The 16,535-nt window shown below is 34.4% G+C and overlaps 1 protein-coding gene across 1 annotated transcript; it reads right to left on the bottom strand.

The window, feature by feature from the left end:
- Positions 1-630: 630 nt before the first annotated feature.
- On the bottom strand, positions 631-15,834 carry LOC112026485 (DNA gyrase subunit B, chloroplastic/mitochondrial). The gene is made up of 21 exons (XM_024059175.2): positions 15,616-15,834; positions 15,061-15,205; positions 14,738-14,818; positions 14,506-14,619; positions 13,843-13,899; positions 11,907-12,008; positions 11,052-11,202; positions 10,852-10,928; positions 10,565-10,675; positions 9,897-9,967; positions 9,412-9,553; positions 8,288-8,386; positions 8,010-8,138; positions 7,758-7,872; positions 4,997-5,064; positions 4,217-4,330; positions 3,698-3,814; positions 3,517-3,570; positions 3,325-3,430; positions 1,606-1,736; positions 631-1,169 (listed from the first exon to the last, which is right to left on the bottom strand). The coding sequence occupies exons 1-21, from the start codon at positions 15,765-15,767 to the stop codon at positions 1,101-1,103; spliced, it is 2,205 nt and encodes a 734-aa protein (XP_023914943.2). The 5' UTR covers positions 15,768-15,834; the 3' UTR covers positions 631-1,100.
- Positions 15,835-16,535: the final 701 nt, after the last annotated feature.

Genomic DNA, 16,535 nt, shown 5'->3' with positions numbered 1-16,535 from the left:
AAATAGACAGTTTTTCACGAGCTGATCTGAATGCTCAAAAGCCTCAACCTCCTATTGAAGTTATTAGGTCGCGTGAGGCATTGCCCATGAAACAACTGTAATTGCTGAGGTTTGATGCAAAATGTCAGTGTAGTAATGACTGCTATCAACATATTATCAAACATTATCATCTTGTAACTTTCTGTTCCAAAAATTCCTACTACACGGCCACCCCTGAGGTCATTTTGTTACAAATCAATTAGAAGGAATTCAAAGAGAAACGGACAATACGCATTAGGGTACATTACATTTTGGCAATAGGGCGGTCAATTTTAATTTTGCTATTTAGTCCCTCAAGATTCTATTCAAACGTTAGGATTGACATTGGCAAATCAAAATCCCAATTGACAAAGCAAAAATTAACTGTAACTTGTAAATCAAAATCCTTCAAGAAAGCCCATGAATTAAAGCTCATCATGGTGTAAAATTCCCAATTGCCTACACTGGATGTGATCTAGTCAACTATTGTGTGGGTCAAAAAGCTTCAATTTTTTAGTAGGATGGCATGCTAAATAGAAAAAGAGTCGCACAACTTTATATTAAACTAAAACAAAATCTATTTTGCCAGAAAAATATGTAAAAGACAATACATTAGCCTTGAGAATAATTCATAAATTTTATAAAGTATCTGGAGTACAGCCAAAAGTATTAGCAAGTAGGGTGAAGCAGTGCACATACACCAACTGTGCACTCTAGATGATCAAGGGTGGATTGAAAATTTTGGTAACATTGGAGCTCATATTCTCATGTCAAATAATAAAACTTCAAAGAAAAACCATGACATGGTAACAACACTACAACGGTACTTGTATACTATGGAAAAATCTGCTCCTATCTACATCCTAAATTTTCCTACCACACCCAAAAGAATACAATTCCATGCATTTTAACCCAAGGCTCAGGAAAACGGGATGCCTTTGTACATGGCGTCAATCACAACGAATAAGAAGATGCAGCAATGAAGCTCCTGCACTACCACTATATAACTCTAAACAAGTTTTCACTTTTCACTTATCTGTCTTGTGGGCTGTATACATAATGCTTGTACACTTAAGGCACCCTTAAATATCTAACTGGTTAAGGTTAATCATGCTTGCAGAATTTTGTATGAGCTCCTTCCGAAAATCCACCTAAGATTGAACAAGAACCATTAGCTTCTGCAGAAATATCACAAGACAGAATTCTGGAATATTACAAATAATGACAATTGCCAGGAAACAGTAATATTACTCCATCATCTGGCATTGCAGTTGAGAAACTTAACATAAGACCTAGAAAGTATATGGTGATACAAAATCGAAAGTCATGTAATTTTGTCAAAATTAACATTATAATTTGTGCATAAGATGACAGAATTCAATTCCTTCAGTTTTTTTTTTTTTTTTTTTTATTTTTTATTTGAGAGAGAGAATCATACAATCCCCCAACTACAAAAGGTGAAAACACCATCTCAACTTAATTTATTAAAATAATAAAAATTGTAAGCAGCTAGCCAATTAGCCAAGAGCTCACTTTATCATAAGACAACTAAAACGCCCCTATATTCATGAATCATGATCTACTTACCCGGGAACCCATAAGGGAGGAAAAGACAACATTTGCTTCAGCGGCATCTTCAACCAATAATTGCTTTAGCAACCTTTGCTCTGGATCCATTGTTGTTTCCCACAATTGTGTAGGCATCATCTCTCCTAGGCCTGCATTGCATGCATATAGATATTATGGTATATATAACTCAAACCAACTAGAAACCTGATTTTTTTTTTTTTTTTTGTAAGTTATACACCCACAGGTCTTGCACCCACGACCTTTCCCTCTATCCCATTAATAAAGGAGGATGTAGTGCCATTTGAGGTATAGCTCATTGCTACCATGAATTAAATAGTTAGCTGACTCCCACTGATAGAACAAACTATGGAAAGCCAACAAGTACAGACTTAAGAATAACGTTTGTCATCACTTAAATTCCCCGCAGCACGGGGCATGACAAAAAAGAGGGCTTGCAAACTCATAAATATGTCACACATTGGATTTACCACGGCAGATTGCAGAGATATCAGAGCATAACCATTACACAATTCATACAGTATTTTGCACAGCCATTAACTTGTATAAAAGCTAGTTATTACATGAAAGCAACATTGATCTAGTGTCTGCCCACTGTAATTTACATCTAGAAGTTGACAGAGTAAACTGATTGTGGGGATTGAAAGCAATTGGAGATGGAGTGCTACATAGAAGCAGATTTTTGACAGGATTCCAACAGAAACTGTCTTCAACACAAGAAGTTTGATGCTTCATTGATAACACATAATAAAAACAAATTTTAATAAGCAACAAACTACGCATCTTTGCCATTGACAAAAAGTGGCTCCCTTACGTTGTATCATAAAATAACAGCTTTCCAAAATCACAATCATGTATTACACGACATCAGCATCACCAACACACTCATTTTATAGAGCACAGTTCCCTTTCAAGAAAATGGAGCATGAGTTACATTTGAGAACCTACTCTTGATGCTGAGATAGACAAAGAGGTACTTAATGTCGTGATCCAAAAGCATCTACAGTGAATGTGTGAGCACACATACTGAAGCCATGTGGATGTAACCAAAAATTAAATTCTAGTATTTGTATAAATGATAGTCAATTAAAAAAGCACTTTATTAGGTTAAGTCAAATAGAGGTTGTGTCTTGATGTCATGACAAGTGCCTTCCACCAAAAGCGACAGGTCATGAGTTTGAGTTGGAATCAACCTCTCCAAGGGAAAAAAAAAAATTTGGGGTTAGGCTACCTACCAGTCACCTCTCCTAGCCCCGCAAAACTGAGAGCTTTGTGCACTAAGTATGACCTTTTTATAATTAGATTACATCAAATTTGTGCACATGTCAAGTTCAAAGGTAATAAGTAATAGCAAATCATAAACCACATGTGCGCACACACATACTCTCTCAGCCCCAATTTGTTTGTTCAGTATCCATTTTTGGCTATCCCAAAATACTTGGCCAGTTTTAAAAGCCAGTGGTCTTTAATTTATTGACTTCCCAATATCCCATGCCCTTTATTTTATCCAGGTTTAAATTCTTGAAAGTTTATAAGGGAAATTTTGAAAACTTATGTATCTTTCTTTAAGAGACAAAGCATTAAATGATGTTCCCTTAAAAAGTTGGATTTTGTATACCAGACAAACAAAATGGAGCATAAAGAGTACATATGTGTGTGCTTGAGTCTGTGAGAATAAGACCTCCCAATGATCACGACAAAATATGGTTTTTATCTTACCTTTAAACCTCTGAATGTTGTATGATGCATTTGAAGGGAAAGAACTCTGAAGCTTTCTAAGTTCAGCATCATCATAGCAGTAGTATGCTTGCTTTCCCCTTTCAACCTGCTCATTTCAGAATAATACAACAGCAACTTAACTTCATTATTCAAAATAGATGCTCCCTGGTTACATTATAGCCAAAGGCAAACCTTGTAAAGTGGTGGAACACCAACATATATGCAACCTTCATCAAAGAGGGCTCTCTGCAAGCAATAAATATAGCATCAAGTTCCTATTTTAGATTGAATTCATTCAGCATTTAGAGTAGGGTTTTTTTTTTCCCTTTGTTTTCATAGAATGAATTTGCAGACAATTAGTTCCATTTTCTACCTGATATCTAAAGAAAAATGTCAGCAACAATGTCCGGATGTGAGCACCATCTACATCAGCATCTGTTAAGATGATAATCTTGTGATATCGTAGAGCCTCCTTTTTAAAGTCCTCCCCCTGAAATGGAAAAAAGAAATTATACACACACACGTATATACATACACAATGAATGGCTAAGCAATTAACATTTTTTTTTAAACACTGTTCAGCTGATCCTTAAAGGAGAGAGAGTTTTTGAATTCTATTCTTTTCCAGATTTTGGTTTGTAGAGGACAGAATAAAAGAAAGTGAGGAATATATTGACATATTTTCCTCTCAAGCCCAACAAAATTTTCTCTTCAGAATAGAGAGACCTAGAGAAAGAAAGATACTAAAATCTCCTCTTTATTTTCTCTCCATTTTCTTTTCTCTTTGTATTTCTCTTCTTTTAGTCCACTTGATTTTCTATAATGACATGTGAACTAAACAAAGTATTAACGAAAAGATGTAAGAACAAAGAAAAGAAAATAAAGATATAACCTTTACTCCAAGTCCAAGACCAAGAATGAGATTTTGAATCTCTTCATTTTTGTACATAGCTGCCTCATCCTTTCTTTCAATGTTCAATATCTTACCCCTCAGAGGGAGAATAGCCTGCACCAACATTTTTGTGATATTATCAGAAAAGTATTATCAAGATGCCAGTCAAACACTTTCTTTTCTTTTTTTTTATATATAAATAAAAGATTTTGTTGCCAAAAAACCTATCTCATGAACAATTTTAAAAGCATGAGATAGCCATTCAAACACTTTCTATTTGTCCCCACCATTGGGAAAAGGGTGATGATATGAAAAAAAGTGGCAGTTTAGAGGTGCCGTAGATGGTACAGGTGGGAACTGGCAACGCAATTGTAGAGCAGCTGTATTGTTAGGAATAAGCTGTGTTGGCAGTAATACTGAGGAGGAATGGAAATGCTTACTTTCCAGGAAATTAAAGTTTGCTTCCATTATAACCATTTCCTTTCAGCTTCTTAGCATTAAAAGAGATTAAAATTGCAATCTGTAGGAACTTTTCTTTTCTTAATTTTTACTTGAATGCAAGTGTTCTATAGTGACGAACTGACAACACAGAAATTAAACAAACTTAATTGTGACATTATTATTTGTCTTTCCTTGGAAAAGAATATGAACTTTTTTTTGATAAGTAGGAAAAGAATATGAACTTTCCTAGCAATTGTTCTTGACAAGCTTGCACAATTTCTAGTAGATTGAGAGATATCAATATTGCCAAACTACCAACTGGGAGAAGCTAAACTTTACCTGAAAGCGCCTATCACGACCTTGTTTTGCACTTCCACCAGCTGAATCTCCTTCAACTATAAAGATCTCTGCAAGAGTACAATAACCAATATCAAATTTTAAGTGCTCAAACTAATCATGTGAAAATGTTCCTTATGCTCTTAACAAATATTGAGGCCAAAAGAGACTAGAGAAATCCAAGTTTAGGAATCGGTTATCAACTTTTAATTGAACTATTACAACCACCACTCTCATAAATAAAAACATCCAATTGGTTTTGTCAAACCAAGGCAATAAATAAAAATTTCTCCATTTTGCTGAATTAGATGATGGAGTTCAAGCATCCTAGCAACAACACGAATAACTGCTTGAGTCATTTCTGCTATCAAAGGAGCAATCCAATTATAAATAATAAAAAATGGTACCATTCTTGAATACCAAGTAGCGATCAAAATGAACTCAATGGTAAGAATTGACCACTAGACTATGATAATAATAGATAACAATCGAAATCTTAATCTTGTTCTTATAAATAGACTTAGTAAAGTTCAATACAATAGTTAGATGCGTCATGAATTTTACACATATTGTAATGTAATATACAACCACAAATAAATCTCAAAATCATTGTGAAAAGCTTTGTAGGATCTTGAACTTATATACTCATTATTGAATCTAACGTTAGGAAATATGGTACAAACTTGTTACAGAAGATTTCTTGAACTATAATGCCCTGGATGTGGAGCTTCTCTACCATGGGATACATGGTGAAATTTCAAACCTAAGATTTTTTTTTTAATAAGTAAATTTTATTGAATGAAAAAAAAAAAACAAAAAAACAAACAAACAAACAAAAAAAGAAGAGGTGCCTCCAAGTACACAGCTTGTGTACTAGAGGTGCATCATAATTCAGTTAAAAATACAACAATCAAGAAAATCCAGCAAATTAGACAAAGAATGACCACTTAAGGAGCCATTGAATCATACATAGATACACTGATAAAAAATTTTCTTTTCATGGAGAAGTAAAATGGCTGTGAGATAAGGTGCATACAAGTTTACATGTACTAGTAAAATAGAACAATAAACATGCATTTATGCATATATAGTATACCACAATTGTTAGTATTGGACACTACGTATCCCATACAATTCAAATCAGTAAAATGTGTTGAATTGTATTTGTGTAATGGGGAGGCTCATGTATTTAATGATTTGCGTCTGTGTATGGTGGGAAAATCAAAATTATAATGAATCAATGAATGGGTTTGTATTGTTCTGTACCTGAACTTGTGCTGAATCTTTGAGAAAGAAGGCAAGGTGCCAGGGAGGTTGTAAACAATCTGCTGAAGGATGATGTCAAACTGAGTGATACAGAATCCATTTGAAAAGTAGTAGTACAATTACTTGTTTCTGGCCCAAAGCATTGGGGTGGCTTATGGGATAGTCACACAGAGAGAGAGAGAGAGAGAGAGAGAGGTTGGACTTGAAAGGGCTCTGTTTAAAGGAGGCAATGGTGAGGTTTGAGGTTTCTGTGTCTTCTTCATTGCAGAAAAAGAGGATGAGAGAGAAATGGAAGAGGAGCTCAAGTTCGGGGTAATAAGTGGCTGCCTTTATAGATGACACATTTGATGCTGAGGACCATGTGTTGTGATGAGCTTTATAGGAGGATGATGCATTGCATATTTATCACTAGATATGAAGTATGAACTGTGTTGTTATGTATGTTGGTTCACATGGGGCTCCCTTTTCCTTTGTTCCATTTCAATTGTATAGTTTTCCCATTAAAATATTAGGAACTATATAATTATTGAAACAGTATGTTCAAAAAAAGAATTATCAAAATAAGTCATGCTATCATCTTTAAGTAAAATTAATTTGAATACATATATTTTTATTTGTCTTATGTAATGATACATAAATATTATTGCACAAATGACTACAATTATTTCCCAATACATATGTAAAGAACTCTAATTTTTTTATATAAAAATTTTAAAAAGTGTTGATGTATCTTATGATTCACATACAATATGACAACATTGACAAGAAATACCAAAAAAATATGACATTGATCACAAAACAATTTGCGTTTTGACAACTATGGTAGATACAATTTACTAATACATTAAAGTTTTCCAGCATGCAAATGCATCAAAATTTGAAACCTAACGTCAACTTATAAAAGATTAAGTAGGAACATCAATTCTTTTCCTTTATTATTAAGAAATATATAATGAAAATAAAAAGGCAAAATGCAGCTTTCTATAGAGATAGAGAGAGCAAGAAAAAAAACATAACAAACCAATGTGTTTGCACAACTGCACGGAAGAAAATAAAATGGAATAAATGTAGATATTTGATAAGTTCAATTTCTAAAAAGAAATTAAAGAGCAGAAAAAAAAATTTAAAAAAAAATAATGATGGAGGTACAACCACAGTTTTCTGATAAGAACAAACAGCAGAAAATGAAGAAGAAAAAAAAGACGCTGTAAAAAAATTCTACAGAAGCAAATATATAATTAGCATGTAAATAGTCTACAAGTTACATCATAAAAGAGAGTTTAGAGTAAGGGAAAAGAAAGCCCAAATAGATGGAGCAAAGAGGAATCATGAAATGTTGTGGATATGAAGTTCAGATCAGAATATTCAGAAGTAAATAAAGACATCACGTCATAGGAATTTATCAAGTAATAAACTTCTCATTAGAATACACATCTACATAATGTTGCTGAAATTAAAAACAAGAGAGAGCTCTCACAAGAAAAAAAACAAAACATACCTGCCTCTTCAGGATTTGTGGATGAGCAATCAGCTAGTTTTCCAGGAAGAGATGATGATCTCAGTACACTCTTTTGTCTCACCAATTCCCTTGCCCTCTTTGCTGCCAGAGCTGCCTAAAAAGGGAAACAATAGATAAGAGGGAAAGGTCCGAATTTTAAGATATGTCAATGGTGGACATACTAAGCAAGAGCGTTTTGATTAGTAAAATCACTACTAAATCAAAGTAGTGTTTTGAGCCACAACAAGATACCTTGAGAGCATTTAAAGATTTGGAAAGGATTAAATCAAGTATATCTGGATGTAACTCCAAGTATTCAGTAAGATATTCTTGAACAGATTGATCAACCACTTTTCGCACCTCCGGATTTCCCAACCTAGTCTTTTGGCAACAGACAGAAAAACCAGTACAATAAGCTAACAGCAATTATGGAAAAATAAAGGAATGATGCAAACATCAAGGTGTCCAAAGCAACCGTGTGAGCAAAAGAAATCAGTTCTCAATTTCGAATATTATAAAATAGGCAATACCTTTGTTTGTCCTTCAAACTCTGGATTTGGAACCTTGACTGAGACAACACATGTTAATCCCTCCCTTACATGTTCACCACTTAAAGTAATGTCCTTATCCTGGAATAATACAGATGAAACTTTACAATATTGAAATTTTGAGCTAGTTTCATTTTACTTTCTACTCATGTTTAATGTATGGCTCACAAGCATCAATGGAAGGCAGTAAAATCTTCAAATCACATATTCCTGAGACTTGCCTAGGAGGCATTCACTTTTTTTTTTTTTTTTTTTTTTTTGATAGGTAACGAAAAAATTTTATTAAGAAAACAATAGCCAACCCGAGTACATTGGGGATGTACTATGGGGACATTCACTTCTTAAATAATACAAGCAGAACAGCCTGTTTCTATAGGTAACTACAACTCACACCCGTACAGCAGAACTTTGGTAACTTGTTCTCTGGTGAAAAACTCAACCATTTTTTGTTTTTCTGTTTCTTTACACACCATGAAGAGAAACTAAAGACATTTAGAAGATGGAAGGCAGGACAAAACCTTCAGAAGCTCATAACGGAAACATATCATGCGGTCCTTCAAGCATACAGTTAGACATGCAGATGCACCTCATTTACCATTGTACTTATTTTCACAATAAGATGCATCTAAAGCCATGGTAAAATTGTCTGACCTAACATTTGTAGCAGAAATTATAGTTACCCAACTCCTCAATGGGTCCATTTTAGATGGGGCCATACTCATTCATTCCCCCACCCCCCCCCCCCCAAAAAAAGGCTGTGATAGCTAAGTTTCATACTCATCTGAAACCAACCCCCTCCCCTTACAGTCCATCCAAAAAAGAAATGAAAGAATCATTGCCTTGGAACCAGTAGGAGTTGGCTGAAGAAGGGAATATCCACCAAAAAGATACATAAGTTATTTGTGATCTTTTTAATTTTAGATCATAATTTATTGTCTTTTTCAGTTTTTTTTTTTTTTTTTCTCTTGTTGCCTTTTGTGCTTCAAATTGATTTTATTACTAATCAAAGACCTCTCCCACCCTAAAATCCCAGGAAAAAAAAAGTAACAATCAGAGTTTGTTGGTATGGTTGGAGAAACCCTTGAAAAATGGAAGAAAAAATGCACCTTGATAGATTTTGACTTCTTCCCAAGGCTATTCAGAGTTCTTGTTAAAGCAGCCTTTGTACCATCTATATGGGTGCCGCCATCAACCGTACGTATGCTGTTAGCATATCCCAGCATTGTATCTGAATATGCATCTGAACACCTAGTAGAGAATAAATGAATTAATAATCAAATCATTAAATACAAGAAATGATCATCAACAATTTGCATAATGTTATCCCAATAATTTGAGAATTGATGTCCTTGATAATAAATCCCCTAATTTTGACAAACCATGTTAATCCCAACTCACAAAGTGATGCAAGCACCAATAGGAAAGGTACAAATCCATCACTTTATAAAGGATAAAAAATTGTTTTAACAACACCCCTATTCCCACCAAAAAATGAAAGTTGAAAGAAATTGTATCTTTTCTCTTTGTATTCCGTATTAGATGAAGAAGGAAAATTTAAACATGCGCAGGAACAGGGGATTAAATGATTTACCATTGGAGAGCTACATCAATTGAAATGCCCTCTTTTTCTTTTCTGAAACCCACGACATCATGAAGCGGTTTCTAAATCAAAGAATCGTCAGTCTACCAACTTCACAAAAAGATGCAAATGCCAAGAAGCCCATAGATGGTCAAATATCACAACAATCATAAAATAAAAAATAAAATAAAATAAAATACCAGATCATCCTATTCATCACAAGGTTTGTGACCTAGTGGTATCCAGATGTCTCATTAAGAATGAGCTAGGTTCAATTTTTTAGACCCACTGGTAGAGTAACATTACATTATGGAATATGGATATAGAATGTTCATGCAAACGCAAATATGAATGCGCACTAAGATAAATCATATTTAAATTATGCCAAGTATAGAAATTAGAATTTAGTAGTGTCAACTGAAATCTGGAATTGCTGGTATTCTTACACTATCCACTTCACTCACTTGAAAGCCTCCATGCATTACTAGTCATATAAAAAGATACATAACATGCTGCTATACATGATATAAATACTTACAAAGGAACATGTACGTGTGTGTGTGTGTGTACAAAGAGGTTCATAACAGATCTCAAACCAATATGAATCCTACATCCAAGTGGAACAGAACAACTACAGACGCACTACAAAAATAGTGAAGATGGTTAAAGGTCAAGCATACCTTATCAGTATTTAGCCATGTCACATATTCAATCAATCCCCCAGCGTAGAAGTACTCATTATACTGGTTCTTGTCCGGATCACTATCCTCTTTTTTCAGAGCAATAGTAAGCTGCAAAGGTCAAGTCACAGGAGATTGTAAACTGTGAAATACAAAGAATCAGAGAAATTTCATATTGCCACCAGCATGCCACATGAACATAACTTTCCATGAATAATTATTAAAAATCCATGAGTTAACGTATGTGAGGAAACATCAATTCACCTAATCAAAAGCTATGATTCTACCTTAGGATTGAGAAAAGCTAGCTCCCTAATTCGTCCAGCTATTGTGTTGTAGTCAAACTGAATATCGGTAGTGAAAACTGCATGCCCAGAATCAAACAAAGCATATACATTAATCACTGTGACTATCAATATATAAAGTGGTATAATTCATAATCCAAAAACCATAAAATGTATATGAGGCTTGGAGGGTTATAGAAGACCTTCTTTGTCAGGCCAAAATCTGATTTGTGTTCCTTGATGATCTTTCAATTCAGGGGGAAGAATTTGACTTAATAAAGTTGTCACAGGGTTCCCGCGAGCATATTTTTGCTCATATTCCATTCCATCACGCCAAATGGTAACTTCTAGTGCCTGTGAAGTAAGACGTCACAATTGAGTCTTCCATACAATGATAGCCAGCACTGGAAACCTCAAATATAGACAATGCAAGACATAACAAGTGACAAAAACTCAATTAAGGAAAAACTAATCCATATCAAGGTGTTATAATGTGATTTCCCATCTGCATCCATAGTGCGAAGCAAGAACTGCAAACCCCAAACATAGACAATGCAACACATAACAAGTGAAGAAAAATCAATTACAGGAAAATCCTCAAATGTTCATTATTACCATGATGATATGTCAAGATGTTATAATATGATTGCCATCTAACTCCCTTTTAGTTTGAATCTTTTTTCCTGATGCTTTACATATGCATTACGAAGTATAATTCATGCATTACATTAAAGTAAAAACCAATCCTTATGTAAAAAAATAATAATAATAAATAAAAACCCATAAAGGTTATATTCCTGAGTAAAGTTAAACCACCTTAATTAGTATAGAACCCACCTACCTCCCCCCACCCCCCCCAACAAAAACCCAGCAGGGGGGGGGGGGGGGCGGGCGCCAAAAAATTTTATAATACATATAAAAGATATTTCACAACTTGATCCATAGCCATAAAGGAATTAACAGTCCTCAAAAAATCTTATAAGTAGTAACAAATGTAGATACTTTATGATCATAGGAGAAAAGTAGCAAAAAGAAGTGATAAGAGAGACAATGCAGACCTCAGACAAGGCATTAACAACGGACAAACCCACACCATGCAAACCGCCTGACACAGAATATCCACTACTGGAGCCACCAAATTTACCACCCGCGTGTAATACCTGCAAATTTTGATAAGTATGAATATTTATCAATATAAGCAGAATTGTTATAAATAATAATAATAAGAAGAAGAAGAAGAAGAAGAAGAAGAATTTCCCACAAGAAACAAGGGTCAAACTATTTTTTTTTTATCAGTAAATAAAAATTTATTGAAAAAATGAGAAAAACAGGAGAAGCAAATTCGTTGGTACACAGGATGTGTACAAGGAAAGCAAATGTCTACCCAAAATTACATAAATCTACAAAATCTAAAACAGAGGGTATGTCAAGACTGATCAAAGCAGTCCTCCATTCAAACAAGGACAGAAGAAAAATGCGCTTCAACTCAATGATAGGACACTCCTCCCCTTCAAAAATTATGTTGTTCCATTCTTGCCATATGTTCCACATAATAAACTATGGATAACATCCTAAACAGATGCCAACCTATGTTGCCCAACACCTCTAAACAAACAAAGAAGCAACTCAATCAATTGTTTAGGCATAACCCAAGAAATACCAAACAAGCTAAATACAAAGGACCATAACTCAGAGGCAAAAGGACAATAAATGAGCAGGTTGTCCACCAATTCCCAATCATTTTTACACAGAATACCTGTTAACAACTCAAACATTTCTCTTCCTCAAATTATCCAAAGTTAGAATCCTCCCCTTCGCCACTGTCCAAGTGAAAAAAGCTACATTAGCAGGAGCTTTCACCTTCCAAATACTTTTCCAAGGGAAGGGGTGATTACTTCTATCAGATAAAATTGAATAGAATGACCACACTTCAAAAGAACCACTCCAGGCAGTTACCCATACAACTTTATCTTCCTCTTTCCCATCCACCTTAGAAGAATAAAGAAGAGCAAAGTAAGATTCCAAACTTGCCAGTTCCCAATCTTGTATCGGTCTAACAAAAAGCACATCCCAGTGCGCAAACCCATTAAGCCAACACAAATACTCCGCGACAAACACATCCTTATTTATTGCTATGCAATACAACATCGGAAAAGCTTCCTTGAGAGATAATTCTCCACACCATAAATCGTCCTAAAAACATATTCGAAGACCCCTTCCCACCTCAAATTTGATATTTTGAGAAAACCTTTCCCAACTACCTCTTATGTAATTCCATAAAGAAACCCCATAAGGTTCATTTGTAGCTCCAGAACACCAACCACCCCCCATCACTGCCATATTTGTTAGCTATTACAGTTCTCCACATAGCATTTGTCTCCATAGCAAAATGCCAAAACCATTTTCCCAATAAAGCAGTGTTAAAATGAGTGAAACTTCTAATCCCCAAACCTCCCGATTGTATTGGCCGACGTAGACTTCCAGTTAACCAGGTGCATTTAAATTTCATCACCCAAACCAAATACTTTTTTTTGGACAAGCCACATATCAAAACACTATAATTCAAAGTTCACTTATATGCATTGAATTTATTCATCTCCTTGAAAGTCTGACATAGTAGGTTAGTTTTCAGAATTGTAGATGCAAAGAGAACCTTTTAATTTACCAAGCATGTCTTGTTGGCCAGAAAACCACCTTTTTTTGTGCATAGTAAAAATAATGCCAATTAACATATAATTTAGTGCAAGTGGTGGAAATAGAATGCTGCATGGACAATGAGGAATTTGGATTTTACAATTTGCTTGACCAATCACCCAAACATAGTTTGAGAAGCTAGATGATACCATGGAAAGGTATACCAACAATAAGCACATCAAACTATATATTCAGGAATGCAGGGAACCATAAATCTTCATTTATTTAAGTGGTAGACAAATGATGATTCTAACCTAAAAAACAAGTTCTAATGAAAATTGTCAATATATGCAATAATACCGTCAACACAGTCTCCAGTGAAGATTTCTTGGTAACTGGGTGCAAGTCAGTAGGAATCTGCATTGTACAAGTCAAATAAGAAAACAAGTGAACTTAGTAACAAAACATATTAAATCTAGCATAAATAGGTCATATTTCTTAAGCATATTATTGGAAAGCCTAAACTAATATAAAAATATATCATATTCCCCTGCTCCCCCTGTAAATCTATTCCTGGTTAAGGACTACTGGTTCTTAACATTCCAGAGTGAACAATATGATAGTTCTTACTTCTTGGTGCTTTAGTGTACTCCACACTGTACAATTTCTGCAGGCATCAAGATGCGTATAAATGCATAAAACATACCATTGTTTATAAAAGCATGTCATGACAAAATGTTCCAACCTTAAAAACTTTTTTTTTCATGAAAATTTCTTTAACCCAAAATGCTCTGAATTTTGTACAGCATCATAACAAATCAAGGAGCAAATTCAGCAATGTGCAGCAGGAGATGTATAGACTCTTGACATAAGCATAGCCCAAAAATCTTAAAAGCAAATGCTCAAACTGATATTGGTCAAAGTTATGTCCTAGTAGAAAACAAGCCCAACAAACACAATGCACATAAAATACTACAGCCAGATAAATATATCCAGACTGAAATAACTGAAGATAAACCATACCCCACGACCATTGTCAGTAATGCTCACAGAACCATCAGCATGCAAGACAACATCTATTTTAGAAGCAAATCCAGCCTGAGCCTCATCCACAGCATTATCCAATATTTCATAAACCTAAATGAGCACAACCAATGAACAAGAAAACTTTTATCTTCTTTTTTTTAGGGGATCTGATGAAGTCAGCAAAATGATAGTACTAATTCTACAAAAACCAAAGTGAGGAAGATTATACCAAATGGTGCAAACCACGAGGTCCCGTGCTTCCAATATACATTCCTGGCCTTTTCCTAACAGGGTCTAATCCTTGCAGTACCTATTTCATCAAGACAACCAGAATAAGCCCAAACCCAGAACTTTCTCAACCTGAAAAGTTAAACCCCCCTCAAAGCTGATATTCAAATAAAACCGTTTCCAACAATAAGAAGCACCTTCCAATACAATCAATGTCAGATACAGTAACAGCATAATTCACAATAACAATTTATAAATTACTGATATAAGTGTACAATGTTTAGCATAAGCAAATTTATAATTCAATAACCACTAAAACTACACCTGAATTTGATCAGAACCATAAGCTTTTGAACTGGCACTTCCTTGTAGAGCCTCAGTGGTGCTCGTCGACATGAAAGCCCTGGGAGACACCGCATTTCGAGTTGAAAGACCCGAAACCCTTTTCAATGGAGAATTCACCCTGACACTACAAAAAACACAGAATTTTCATCAAAACAAAACAAACACTATCTAAAACCACCCAAAAACCCCCCATTTGGCTTCAACTCTACTTTACTGAAAACGAAAAAAAAAATCCTTTTTTCAGAAACAGAAAGAACAGAAAACATTAAAACTCCGTTTGGTTGCTAAGAAAATGTCCTCGTAACACTCAGACGAAAAGAACCCAAAAAAAAAAATTTAAAAAAAAAAAAAAGCAAAATTATGTTTTTAACTCAAACTGAGACTAAGTTCTTCACTCCCCCTTAAAAACCCACTTAAAAAATTCAAAACCTTATCACATTCAAGAAAGTTTTCTCTCATTTTTCTTTGTTTTCCATGGAACCAAACAGAAACTAAGCAAAAAGAGAGAGAGAAAAAAGACAGAGAGAAGTATACCTGGATGGCTTGAAGATAAGAGAGGGACGAGAGAAAGAGAGAGGATATGAACAAGAAGAATGGAGAGAAGAGGAAGCCAGGAAGCGAGAGGCCATGAAACGAAGTGAGAGGAGATAAGAGGAAGAAGAAGAAGGCCTAAGAAGAAGCGCCATGACAATCTCAGTTTCCTTTTCTTTTGATTTTTAACATCAAATGAAAAAGTGATAAAATGGAGGGCTTTTTTTTGAGAGCTTTGCAGAATTTTGACAAACATAACTTAAAACCCTATTGGGCCTTTCTTAAAACTTACATTTTGAAATTTAAACCCCTGTATAGGCCCAGAATTTATTATTACAATTATTATTATTATTATTTTATAATTCAATGATGGGGAAGATGTATTTAAATTATGGATGTTTCCATTAGAATGAGAGATGCCAACCGATTGAACTATAACACTCTTTTTTTCTTTTTCTTTTTCAAAGAGTTGCTAACATTTTTTATAGGGTGCATCTAATTTGGATTAACTTGATGTAATCAATTTTTCAGTTTTGAAAACCAAAATTTTGGGTCACTGTCAAAGTTACATATCAAAAATGCAAACCCAGTTTCGAAGCCCATTTTTAGATATAACAACAAAATTTTGAATCTTAATCTGCTTATCCATGTGAAGGCCCCATTGGCTATTATCATACATCAGTTTGGATAGTCTAATATAATCATTTTGTACTTTAAATTTATGTTTAGTTAACAAAATAAAAGCAGTAATGCTATAGTCTACTGGTAACTTCTTTCACACAAAAAATAAATAAATAAATAGTTATGGATCATTAAATGTCAGTTGTATTGTGTGACCACTGCTCACAATCGACCAATTCAACTATTGTTAAATTTATTGTCAGTAACATTACTAAAATTAAGAAGATTGCTTCAAAACCACC

This window comes from Quercus suber, unplaced genomic scaffold (assembly GCF_002906115.3).
Source record: "Quercus suber isolate HL8 unplaced genomic scaffold, Cork oak 2.0 scaffold_266, whole genome shotgun sequence".
Classification (NCBI taxonomy): Eukaryota; Viridiplantae; Streptophyta; class Magnoliopsida; order Fagales; family Fagaceae; genus Quercus; species Quercus suber.
The sequence above is the reverse complement of the archived record's forward strand: the minus strand, read 5'-3'. Positions and strand labels throughout refer to the sequence as shown.